This window comes from Octopus sinensis, linkage group LG9 (genome assembly GCF_006345805.1).
Source record: "Octopus sinensis linkage group LG9, ASM634580v1, whole genome shotgun sequence".
NCBI classification, from domain to species: domain Eukaryota; kingdom Metazoa; phylum Mollusca; class Cephalopoda; order Octopoda; family Octopodidae; genus Octopus; species Octopus sinensis.
Window position 1 is genome coordinate 89315145 of NC_043005.1, and position 13234 is coordinate 89328378.

The 13234-nt window shown below is 37.9% G+C and overlaps 1 protein-coding gene across 3 annotated transcripts in view; it reads left to right on the forward strand.

Moving 5' to 3' along the window:
- LOC115215466 (protein ITPRID2) overlaps positions 1 to 13234 on the forward strand; it is a 123607-nt gene that overhangs the window by 106600 nt on the left and 3773 nt on the right. For 2 of the 3 annotated variants that reach the window (XM_036506076.1, XM_036506077.1), the window contains exons 13-15: positions 472 to 619; positions 3850 to 4059; positions 5507 to 5595. In XM_036506076.1, the coding sequence (XP_036361969.1) occupies positions 472 to 619; positions 3850 to 4059; positions 5507 to 5593 (445 nt within the window). In that variant the 3' untranslated portion in view covers positions 5594 to 5595. Of the gene's footprint in view, positions 1 to 471; positions 620 to 3849; positions 4060 to 5506; positions 5596 to 8141; positions 9028 to 13234 lie in introns of those variants that run through there. The other variant, XM_029784629.2, reaches the window with a different exon arrangement.

The window sequence follows — 13234 nt, forward strand, 5'->3', positions numbered from 1 at the left end:
TTACAGAGTGGGCTGGGTGCTTTTTACGTAGTAACATAACTGACAGCATCACCAAGTACCTTACAAGACAAAACCCCTTCAACTAGGAGGTGGTGGGGTAGTATTCAGTGGGTGTGGTTTTGTGCCTGTTGAGAGATTAAAGGTGTGGCGGGGACAGATAATGGTGTCTTGCTGTAGAATAAATACATGGATATCCCAACTGGAGCACAAAGGAGAATGAGTTGGAGGTTAAGTAAAACATTAAGAACCAAATACGCTTTACTAAGACTAAACCACAATGCAATTGATGGGATTTGAGCTCTTCACCTTTCCTTCTGCAGACTGCTTTTTGTAGGAACTCTACTAGCTGTGTACAAAAATGTTGATTGTAGTTAAACTTGATTGCAATTTATAAGCAGGGCTTTTCAGCCGATCTGTCACTTCTTTCAACGTTGATTGTTAAACAAATGTTTATGTCTGTCACGTTTCTAGGTTAATGATGGACGAACTGTATGAGTTGTGGACAGCTGTTAACATTGAGGTTGGTCATCTCGAGAAACTGTTAGCTGAACGACAATATTTTGTGAGGAATGGAAGCAGTCAACTGACCACTTTGACATCACTCCAGGTTATTCCGTTGGTAAGTCAGTAGCAATTTGTATTTAAATGACTGCTGGTTTGTTATTGGTTGTCCTTTAATTGTATTTAGCTTCAAGGTTTGTAAAACAGGCTTAGGGGATCAAATCTTACCAAAGTAGTTATAGACATGTAAAATACAGTACATTAGAAAAATGTAAATTTTAGTTCTTAGGATATATAAAATGAAGGAAAAAAATGTAGTATTATTTACATTTGATGGATATTTGTCCTCATTTTGATTATTGTTAATACAACGTTTCGGCTAATATACCCTCCAGCCTTCATCAGCTGTCTTGGGAGAATTTCAAACCTGGGTTCCCATTCCTAAGGTAAATTTTCGATGTTGTTGTTGTTATTATTATTATTATTATTATTATTATTATTATTATTATTGTTATTATTCAGGTCACTGCTTGGAATCAAACTCAGAATCTTGGGGTTAAGAGTGTGGGCTACTAATCCCAAGATTCTGACTTTGATTCCAAGCAGTGGCCTGAATAATAATAATATTAATAATAACAACAACAACAACATCGAAAAATACCTTAGGAATGAGAACCCAGGTTTGAAATTTCCCCCAAGACACCTGAAGAAGGCTGGAGGGTATATCAGCCGAAACATTGTGTTAACAACAAACAAGATGAGGACAAATATCCGTCAAATGTAAATAATGTACATAATGTGGTCCTAATGTATCCTAAATATAGTGTCTGACTCTGATGACTAGGCACTCCATTGGTTCTGGATGACGAGTGTTCCAGTTGATCTGATCAACAAAGTAGACTACTTGTGAAATTGACATGCAAATGGCTGAGTATACCACAGACATGCATACCCTTTGCGTTGTTATCAGGGAAATTGAACCTGATACAAAATGTGACAACTCAGCTTTGAACCTGATACAAAATGGTACAACTCATTTTTGCCAGCTGAGTGGACTGGAGCAAGTTGAAATAAAGTGTCTTGCCCAAGGACACAATGTACCACCAGGAATTGAACTAGTGACTTTATAATTGTGAGCCAAACCCCGTAACCACCAAGCCATACACCTTTACTAATATGTCCTGAATATAGTGTCTGGAGCAGCTGACATAACATCGATTTCTTCAGTCCAAGAACAGTTTTGGGAGGCAGACATTAAAGCTTGATTGAGTCTTAATAGATTTCTGGTGGTTAATTTATTTACCCTGGATTCATTAAATACCAAATTGATGCTGGTAGGATTTGAACTCTGAATGTTTGGGGAAAAAACTAAACACTATCAAAAGAATTAATTCTTTTATGTGTGTGTAGCATTGCTAACTATGGTAAACCTTCTTTACACCATGGCAGAGTACAAAGACGGTTCCTGTTGCTTTCCTTCAGGCTTTTCCCCCACAAGACACCTTCCTATTAGTTAAATATTGCTTTCAAATTTTGGCACAAGGCCAGCAATGCTTGCAGAGGAGGTAAGTCGATTACATGGACCCCAGTGCTCAACTGACCCTTATTTTATTGACTGTCCCCTATACTCCCTACCCACTCAGATACATTAATTCTATCAAATCAACAGAAATCAATAATTTTCTATCCAAGCTTCGTGCATAAACGAAGGGGTTCAGTTTTGATATTTCGAAGGAAGATTAAATACAAGACAGTTGACCCAGTAAGCAGGGCCTTAAATTCATGAGTGAACTGTAAAACTATAGTGAGGACGGACCCAAAATGGTGCATGGTTTCTCCTGATGACCCCGGAAACCTACTGCTATTCATTATGCAAAGCTTTTGATTGACACTACTTAATCAAGCAAGCAGTTTGCAATTTTTTTTAATCTCTCAAAAACCATCAGTTGGAGTTGTCTTCCCCTGATCTCTCTGGCATTAGTTCTGCAGTGATGGGTTTGTCTCTGACTCAAACTAATTTTTTAAATGGAAGCAGATTAAATAATCCTTGGGCTTTAGATTTGTAAAAACCAATTCTTTCTTTTTATTCTTTTACTTGTTTCAGTCATTTGACTGCAGCCATGCTGGAGCACTGCCTTTAGTCGAACAAATCGACCCTAGGACTTATTCTTTGTTAGCCTAGTACTTATTCTATCAGTCTTTTTTGCCAAACCGCTAAGTTACGGGGACGTAAACACACCTGCATCAGTTGTCTAGCGATATTGGACACACACACACACATATATATATATATATATATATATATATATATATATATATATATATATATATATATACGATGGGCTTCTTTCAGTTTCCATTTACCAAATCCACTCACAAGGCTTTGGTTGGCCCAAGGCTATAGTACAAGACACTTGCCCAAGTTGTCATGCAGTGGGACTGAACCCGGAGCCATGTGGTTGGTAACCAAACTACTTACCAAACAGTCACTCTTGCGCCTATTTTATATATATATATACTCTTTTACTCTTTTTTACTCTTTTACTTGTTTCAGTCATTTGACTGTGGCCATGCTGGAGCACCGCCTTTAGTCGAGCAAATCGACCCCGGGACTTATTCTTTGTAAGCCCAGTACTTATTTTATCGGTCTCTTTTGCTGAACCGCTAAGTGACGGGGACGTAAACACACCACCATCGGTTGTCAAGCAATGTTAGGGGGACAAACACAGACACACAAACACACATACATATATATATACATATATACGACAGGCTTCTTTCAGTTTCCATCTACCAAATCCACTCACAAGGCATTGGTCAGCCCGGGGCTATAGCAGAAGACATTTGCCCAAGATGCCACGCAGTGGGACTGAACCTGGAACCATGTGGTTGGTTAGCAAGCTACTTACCACACAGCCACTCCTGCGCCTATATATATTTATATATATATATTTTTTTAACAAGATATTACATTTCATACACTGACTTTATGTCCACTCAGAATTATGAATCTTAATGAAATAATTAACTCAAAATATATTCTATCATTATTGTACTTCATTGTGTCTGTCCCCTTCTCTTTGTTACTTTTTCTTCTTTATTTCCTATTTCCATCCCCTATACCAGGATTTCTGCCTGTCATAAAACAGTATAATTTTTATATTTCTCATAAGTATGGGAAACAACCCTGGACATATTTCATTTTGTTCTAACCTCATCAGCAAAGCATGATTTTTTTTTTTCTTCTCCTGATATTTATTAAAATAAATATGTTACCAGTAAATGACTTGCTTACTTGTCATTGAAAGTCTCTCAGTTTTAATTCTAACATTTCTTTCTCTTTTGCAGATGACTGACCTTCTCAAGGAACAGTTGTGTGCTTTCCAACTAAACAATGACATTTTTGAGTTGACTATGGAACCTCACCGTTCCAATCCAGTGCCGTTCTATCAGCAACCAGGATGGCAAACGCTCTCAACACAAATGCAAAATTTGCAAAGTCAAATTGCTGGCCATAATAATATGCAATCTGTTCGTTTCAATAAATCAATGGAAGAGGTAGAGTCTAAGATTTTTAACTAGTAATCCCACACACACACACACCTACAGGTTATCAAACAGATGGCTATGGTTGGCTTGTCCTACCACACTATCTTGCTGTAGGACACAAGTAATCTAGGTGTCCTTTGTATAACCTGTATGTTGGGAAACACACCTGGCTTCATTCACCTCAGTTGCTGGGGGATAGGTGGGGGAGGAACACATTATTTATTTATTTTATGTCACAGTTTATGAACAATCTTGAAAGTAGAAACTCTCAATGGTTCACTGCATTTCTGATGGTGAGGAATGACAAAGGAATATGTAACCCAGTGTGACGAACTTCATTTCTAAACAAACTTTTGGTTAATTAGAATATGTTTTTGATATAGTTTAACTTCTAAATACAAATTCACTGCAGCAACCATGGAGAAAAAATTTCTCTCTTATGGTAAAGGGGTAAAAACTCCATATCTTCCCCGTGACTCTCTCTAGTGGATTTTCCAGACCCACTTTAGGATCTTTAGCCTTCCTCAATGGGAAATACCTAGGCAGATTCAAAGCTGTAAGCTTTAACTAAAAGGCAGTCAACATTCGTGACTGAGCTGTGCTGGTGGACCACCTGGTCAAAATAATAATAGCAGCAGTTTGGTTTATTCCTAATCACTGTTTGGTGCTGCTATTGTCATTCGTAAAGCATGTTGGGGTTTTGGGTTTTTTTTTTCTCTTACTAAAGTTTGTAGTCTCTGCTGATATAAAACAACAAAGGGGATACACACAGACTGTTTCACATAGTTGCTGTTTACTAAATTCCATTGCCAATATACTAATCAGCCCAGAGCCATGGTTGAAGACTCTGGCCCAAAGTTCCAGACAATGGGTTTAAATAGAAACCAAATGATTCTATCGTCAAGGGACACCTTTGGTTTTACTGTCCTCACTCTACCTTGTTGCCGTATGCGGTTGAGTGTCCTCTATTGAAATATTCTACTGGAAAGAAATATTGATTCAATAGTTTCACTCGTCCAACTCTTAGTTACATTGAGGGTCAAGACCTCATGGGTCTGCTTTCTTATTAACAAACAATGGATAGGTAGACATGTTAGTCCTACCATGCCCCTCACTCAATCAAAAGCAAATCCAATTAGTTGCTATAAAGAGGAGCAGAAAGACTTGTCTGTCCTTCAAAGCTTCATCATCATCATCCATTTCCCATGCTGGCATGGGTTGGACAGTTTCACAGGAGCTGGCAAGCTGGAGAGCCGAACCAGGTTCCAATTGTCTGTTTTGGCTGGATGCCCTTCTTAGTGCCAACCTCTTTATAGAGTGTAGTGGGTACTTTTTACATAGCAACATCACATTATGTTGAAAGGAGAAAGACTGCTTTTCCCAACTTGCCCAGTCCTTCATCCCCTGCAATGGATTCTGCTGCTTGGAGTAATGTTTCTTTTATTTCTGTTTTCAGCTGAAAGACTCAATGATGGTGGAAATTCAAAGAAACATAACCCAAAATTTTAACCAACTCTTCATGGTAAGTCATACTAACTTGTAGGGGTGGGGGTCTCCCTAGAGCTGTGGTTTATGGTAGGTTACCAAGTAGTAAGGGATTTCCAATGAGATAATATGCTAAAATAGAATCTTAATTTTGACTAGTCTTAGGTCTTAAACTTTAAAGCCAGGTAAAATGTGGAAGATGTGACATTTATTCCTTTCTCAAAAGCATAAATGTCACAATAAGAGAAGTGACAATAGCTTGAACTGAAAATCAAAACTAAATTGTAATCTCAGATTGTGGGGTTTAAATCATAGTATGAGAGATAAAACAGAAAATTCTTGGAAGATAGATAGGCTTTGACAGGTGTCAAAATATCCAAAATCCAAAGAATTTAGTCATTGGTCTTTCAAGATAAATTTAGAAAACAAAATATGATAAAAACTACAACAGTGAACATCATCATTGTTTAGCATCTTTTTCCAGGCTGCCATGGGTGGGTTGGTTTGAAAGGAGCTGGTACGGCTAGGCCCTGCACCAGGCTGTTTTGGCATTGGTTTCTATGACTGGATGCCCTTCCTAATGCCAACCACTTTACAGAGTGGACTGGGTGCTTTTTATGTTGTACCATCACCAATAGGGTCATGTGATGAAGGAGAACAAATATATTAATGCCTGGTGTAAAGTCATTTATCATTATAAATGAAGCAAAAAGAAAGTTATAGCCATTTTGTGAAAATTCTGGCTAGTAATGGATATTGAAGGTGGGAATGTGGTTTCTAGTTAAGGAGAGTGAGCTCTAAAGATGAATAGTGACAGCTTTTGATTGGGTGTGGGAGAAAGGGGGGAGAGGTGGATAGTAGTTGGGAGTATTAATGTGTGAGTATGGTTGTGTGTAGGAATGAGCAGGAGAGGGGGAGGAGTAGACGTTATGAGGTAATGGTGTTAAATGGGAGTGGATCAGAGCAGGTGACTGGCAGGTTCTGAGAGTCACACATGTGCAGATATGACATTATGTTTGAAAAAAGGGGCAAGGAGATGATTTGTCTGTATGTGAGCGAGAGAGGGAGAAGAAAGGGGTTGGAGAAAACCCTTTTCAATTATTGATTCCTGTGTTGGTAGATGTTTCCAATTTGTAAACCCTTAATTGTGGATGTGTTAGATTTGCCAGTGAGCCATTGTCTTTGGGAATTATTATGGGAGTGCCTAGTGGAATTAAAAAGTCAGATTAAGAGTTACGTGATTGTACCATCAGCCAACCTTGTGATTCCTCTCACCAACATATAAAACACAAGGAATTTGGTATTATATGTAATGGTGTCTCATAAAAAGCACCCAGCACACTCTGTAGAGTGGTTGCCCTTAGGAAGAGCATCCAGTCATAGAAACCAATGCCAAAGCAGACAACTGGAACCAGGTTCAGCCCTCCAGCCTTGCCAGCTCCTGTCAGACTGTCCAACCCATGCCAGTATGGAAAATAGGTGTTAATTGATCATGATTGTGGGAGATGCCAGTGAAATGTTGGGAAGTGGAATTGGGGCCATGCAAAGTATCGAGGCAGTAAGAGCTGAGTCAGGTGTGGAAAGGATTGTGGGGCAGAATGTCATGGTTTTTGTAATGTCTGATGATGTGAAGAAGGATTCTGGAATGGTGGAAGAGATAGCGGAATCAACGGGGCCAACAAGATCAGACTGGAAGAAACAAAAATTATAGAATGTGGCATGCTGAAGAGGTTGTGTGGTGGGTTGGAAGGGGCAGATCAAAGGAGTGCAGTTAAATGGGTTGGAAGGCAGAAATGCAATGAGAGTGGCAAGGGTTTGAAAGCTGATTAGAAATTGTTCCTGTTTAGAAGGAAGTGGAGTATTTGGTGGGACTTGAAGATAGAACCTCCTCAACTGAGGTAGAGAAATTACAAGAAGACGATAAATGATTTTGTGTGATTTGGGTGGAAGGTGGAGAAGTTGAGGTGTGAATGAGAGTCAGTGATTTTGTAAGAGACACTGAGGAAGAAGATGAATGGAAGTGTTGGAGATGATGGATGGGAAAATGTCAAGACAAGATTAAGAAAGAAAATGAAGGAGGTGAGTTGTTTTGTGAGTAATAAAAGTGGTTCAAAGATGTTGATGATTTAGTGACCTTTTGGCACCCATAGATACTCTAATGTTTTACTAATAAAATCTCTTTGAAGAGAAAAAAATCATTCAGATGGAGCAGAAAGAGAGGGTATTTGATTCAGGTGTCACCATGGTCCAGCAAAAATTTAAGAGTTAGGGGTCTGTTATGATGGTGTCTTGAGGGAATTGACATCTGAGGTATGAAGTAGCTGGGAAAAGCCAGGAAGTGGTTGAGTTGAAGAGGCAGAGGAGCTATTTGTGAAAGAAGGATGAGTTAATGAGAAAGGATGGGGGCTGGAGGGAAGAATTAAGGGTTGGAAGAAGAGTTATTGTTAAGAAATAGAAAACTGTAAGAAAGATTAACACATGTTTTATGTGCTTTACAGTTTCTTACTTTTTCCATTTTATATCCTGGGACTGATTACTTTCCAGACTAATCAACTATAAAAAATTATACACTGATCACTTCTTTCTTTCTTTTTTTATCGTTTCAGGGATGAAAAGACTCGTTAGATGTGCTTTCTGCAGTCGTTTATTGTTCACAGTTGACTTGATATTCGGAGCTTGAATTCACATCCATACATGTGTGTGTTGTGAAGAAAACATTTTTCAACTCATTTCCCTGTGTGCTTTTAATTAACTCCAATGAAATTTGAAACAACAATAGGACCAAAAGTATATATATAACCTTGTGTATGTATGTATATATATATATATATATGCAAATACAACCGTCATCACCACAGCCACATCATGGATTGAAATTAAACCTCATATTTATATTATCCTCTCTTTGATGTTGACAATATTCCAGACTCGAGCATCTTCCACACCCCTTTTGAAGTTTAACTGATTTTTAAATCAGAGATCTCTTTTTAGTTGAATTTATTTAGTCTATTAAAGTCTTTTTTATTTTTCTAAAAAAACGGACATTATTACCAAAGTAACCAATTCTATATTTTCCTATCAACTCATTCAACTCCTTCATCTTTCATCCAATTTTGCTTAATCTTTAAATTTAAGGAATGATTAATGTTATTTAACTTTATTTAGATTTTACATCACCAAACGATATTGTTTTATTTTGCTTTTGTTCTCTCTTTTTTTTTTTTTTTACTGTTTTAGCAATAAAGATCACAAAATATTTATTATAATCTTTAATTCTATTTATTGCTGACCCAAAACTTATTTTTATATCAACATTTCCACAACATTTCCTGCAAGAATCTACCCTAAAATATTCTAAACACCCTTAACAAATGACCCTTCCTAATTCTCAAATTCTTCTTGCCCTGTCTCTTCTTTCATCTTTGTTTTTATAAAATGAATTGACATCTTGTATCTCTTAAAGAATAAATCACATACTCTTGCTAAAAATTAGTTGTGTTGCTTAAATCCATTTTTAAAAATTTCTTTCCATGTTTGTATCTGTAGGAAATACGACCGTACGTAAGAAGTTGGTGACAAATGTCTCCTTTAGAACGCCGCACAGTCTTTCCTAACAAAATAAGAAGCTAAATACATAGTATAAAATACAGTGCCGAAAGGAATAAATGATGACAACAAACCGTTCTACTGTTTGAGAGAGAAGAAGACTTTATTTACAATGTGTACAAAGATAGCGTGTTGTGAGTGCTAGCAAAGTGTTGTGTATGTGAGCATGCGACAAGTGTTTGTGTCTGTGTGTGCGACAGAAGGTACAGATAAAGGTGTATGCACATAGAACAGAAATACAGAGCATAAGATGAATGTCTCAGCATATTGAGCTAAGATGGGATTAGTTTACCAGTTCATGAGGTACACAATAGTAAGTTCTATAACAAGATATTGGGGGTCTCGAGGCAGAGGCCAGTTGAGCGTATATGCAGCGGTTGGAACCTCAATGCTGAGCCGAGTCTCTTGATACAGATAGTTCTTCAGGTAGACTGTTTAGACTTGTAACCTATTGATTTGGTCATTCATGTCCTGACCCAATAATATTTAGTTAGTTCTCCATGTTCTGCATTGCAAAGGTCAGTTATTCTCCACTCTTTACACCCATTGGCTGTAGCAGCCAGTTGCACTGAGCTGTTACAAGTGATGCAGTGTTTCAGTAATGTCTCAACATCAACCATGAGCATGAAGGCCACCACTGCTTCTTTATCACCTCAGTATGGACACTTATTAAAACAAGACAACACTTAAGAGATACCTTAGATAAAAATGATGCAGTATAGCCAACTGGTCAGCACGATAGCAATGACCTGCATTGGATAATAATCGGTGTGGGTAGAATATGTCCACAAATCTCTTTTTTGGTCTTAGCTCATGTTATAAGTTATTTTGAACCTTTATAAGAAACTTGGTTTGCATATCAACAAAGTAACCTTAAAGCTCCTTCTTTTAAAGTCCAATTTCCAGCTCCATAGAAAAGGATGCTCACTACAAATACCCTGAAGAAGGATAGCCTTATTGACTTTGAAATGCTTGATTACTTGATATAGTAAAGCTCGCCACTGGCACTCTTGGATTTTCCATTACATTTCAGGAAGTGTTTCTTTTCACTGTTAGTGACATCGGACACAAAGTGAGTTGTGCATTGCTGGAACAATTTGGCACTGGAGCAATATAATAGACAAAACTCTTCAAAAATATTTCCAAAGGACATAATCACTGATTTCTATCTTTTATGATGACTTGCATCAATTTATTGTTTCAATATTTTCAAAAATTCTGTGTGGTTCTACCACTGTAGCTGCTACTGCTTTATTTTATGGTAAAAATTTCTTTTATTTTTAATTAAAATAAAGTTTCTGTTTCTTTGCCTTCTGTCAGTCAATGCTTAATATTTGACTGAGTTACTAAGCTATTAGAATGACTCATTTAATCATTATGACAAGCAGTGATGTTAAACTGCTACCATGACAACCAATGTCATTTCTTCTTTAAGCAGAAGTTTGAAAGCCAAATCAGCAGCGAGAAGTTACAATTAGATAAAATCTCCAAGCAGTTTAAATACACAAATCTTCAATATCCAAGGGGCTAAAACCTATCAGCAGACAGGTACCCAGGAGTATGAAGCCTAGTGCCCTTAGAGTGTAGGAAGTTAAGGGCCAAAAGATTTTCATGAGTTGGGTGGAATTGTTTTCTGAAGACCTGCTGTTCAACTCCCTTGAAAGTTTCTGACCATGTTTGGGTGGTGCTTGGTTGTCATCCGCAAACTCGTGTCTTTGTGTGTTTGAGTCTGACATCTATCAGTGTTGACGTCTATCAAATGACTTAGCTGTGTATTTGTTGGTTTCATTAGTTATGGCTCTTCCCAAGTTATCAGAGCCATTCAAGTAAGCTCTGGACATAACGTATTCCCCTCTTGATCAATGGACAACATCTTAGTTAGAAAGAACATGGTTAAGAAGAGTAAAAACTTGTGTGACTATATTGATTTTGAATGTGGTAATTCTGAGCACAGAATATTTCATGCCAATCTTATAATAATTCTGCTCAAGATGAACAGTGCATCACCTGCAAGGCCATGCACTTGTTTACCTTGATATGAGATCACTGTGTTGCACACATATGGTTGTGATGCATGAGCCTGGTCTACCCTTATCAGACGAGTAGTCATGATGGGTATATTGGGCTTCATATATTTGTACCCCAGTGTCACTTTGATGGCATGTGTTCTCTCTCAACAGGTGACATGGTACCATAGGTTGTAGGCAACAAGCCCACTACACATGCAAGACTCCAGGAGTTCCAACAAAACCTGAGATAAAGAAATAAAAATAATAATGGAGAATCAGGTACTTGGAAGTGGTACCGATTATGGTTGGTGCACTGAGAGCAGTTATTAAGAGGTTGGGTGCATGGCTTGAGAAGCTAGGAATAACCATTGGGATGGTGCTGTTGCAGAAAACAGCCATTTTAGGAACAGCAAGGATTCTAAGAAGGTTAAGGGAGACAGAATGGCGCAAAGAACCTTTGGCCATTGTATATAGCTCACTCTTTTGGTATAATGTCAGGATGACATCTGCTTGAGCAAAAGTGCTCTGGACAGTAACGTTAATAATCATTTCTATCATAGACACTATGGTCAACTGGTAATTATTTTATTGACCTCAAACGGATGAAAAGCAAAATCAACTGTGGCAGAATTTGGACTTTGAACACAAAGATGGAAGAAATGCTCTTGAAAGAAATTATTTCTTGGATTCTTAGCCAGGAATTGAAACCCTTGCCTAGATTTTTCTATAAGATCCTTTCCATTGTTTTCGGCATTAGCACTAGGAAACTTATGAGGTCACCTGTCACACATTTTGGTTCCATTGTTTGAGTGAATATTGAAGATTCAAAAGCAGGTTAACATAGACAAGATGATTTACTTTCCATCGTACTCTGTCAACCCTTCAGCTTTCCAATATGAACCCTCACAGAACATTAGGAGGAGGTCAGTCATTTTGGCTTCCATCAGTAGTATTTTGTTCACTTTCCAGTAAGTAGCTCTTTGTAACAGACACATATTAAGGCTGCATGAGCTTTACCATTGCCATTCTCCCCTAAACCTTGTGGAGTTCACAAGAAAATAAAAACTGTTAGCAATATCATTCTTTTACGTGTTGATTATTATGGTTCATATTACACAGCCTTACGAAGTTTGAACAATCTAACAATACCTTTTACAGGTTAAACATTTTGCCCAGCATGCTAACAGTGCTGCCAGCTCACTTTCATAATAATGATGATGACAATTTCTTTTATTGGCCACAAGGGCCCAAGACATGAAGGACAAGTTACAACACACAAAACAGGTGGGGATTGAACAAGGGGAGACACTACAACATTAAAAGATATTTAAAAAAAGAATATATAAACAGAAATAAGAAAAATAAAAAATAGAATCTGCAACAGCAGGTAAAGCCACCCCTACAAAAAGTCCCAAATTACTCTGCCATCATAAAGGCATGGGAAGTGCCTTCTTCCAGTTTCTTTCCTTCTACTCAGAGTTGGCCCATTCAGCCTCTCCAGTCTTGCCACTCTCATCCACCTCTAAACACACTAGAAGTCAGTAACTCCTTCTCTGCCATTGCTTTCTTCTTCAAATGATATTTGAAGAAATTGACAAGAGCTTGGCCATTTTGGAAAGTGTCTGTCTTCAAACCTTTCAGAGGAGTCTGCCACACAGCCTCTTTTTCCACAGCCACTTAGCAGAGAAAGATCTGCCTCCCTTCTCTGGTAAAGGAAGGTGGTACATCCACCTCCACTATACACTGGGCAGACAGCTGGGTTTCTAAAATGAAATTGTAACAGCATACACAAGGCTTGAGCTTTTAGTGAAGGTGTTGAGTCCAGCAAGTGTCCTATGGAACAACAGCACAAGCTTGGCTGTAATCAATCTTCTTCTGACCCACAACAGTGAAGGAAATTAATATGGACAAAAGAGAACAACAAATTGTTATCTGAATGCTATATTATTAGGAGTGAGCCAGAGAAAAGAGGCTGCAGAAAACTGCTACCAGAGCTCTGGAAAAAAAACATTACCAACATGTTTCACTGAAGGATGTGAGTGGACAACAACTGGCTGACCAAATTGGATGAATTAAGATCAAGA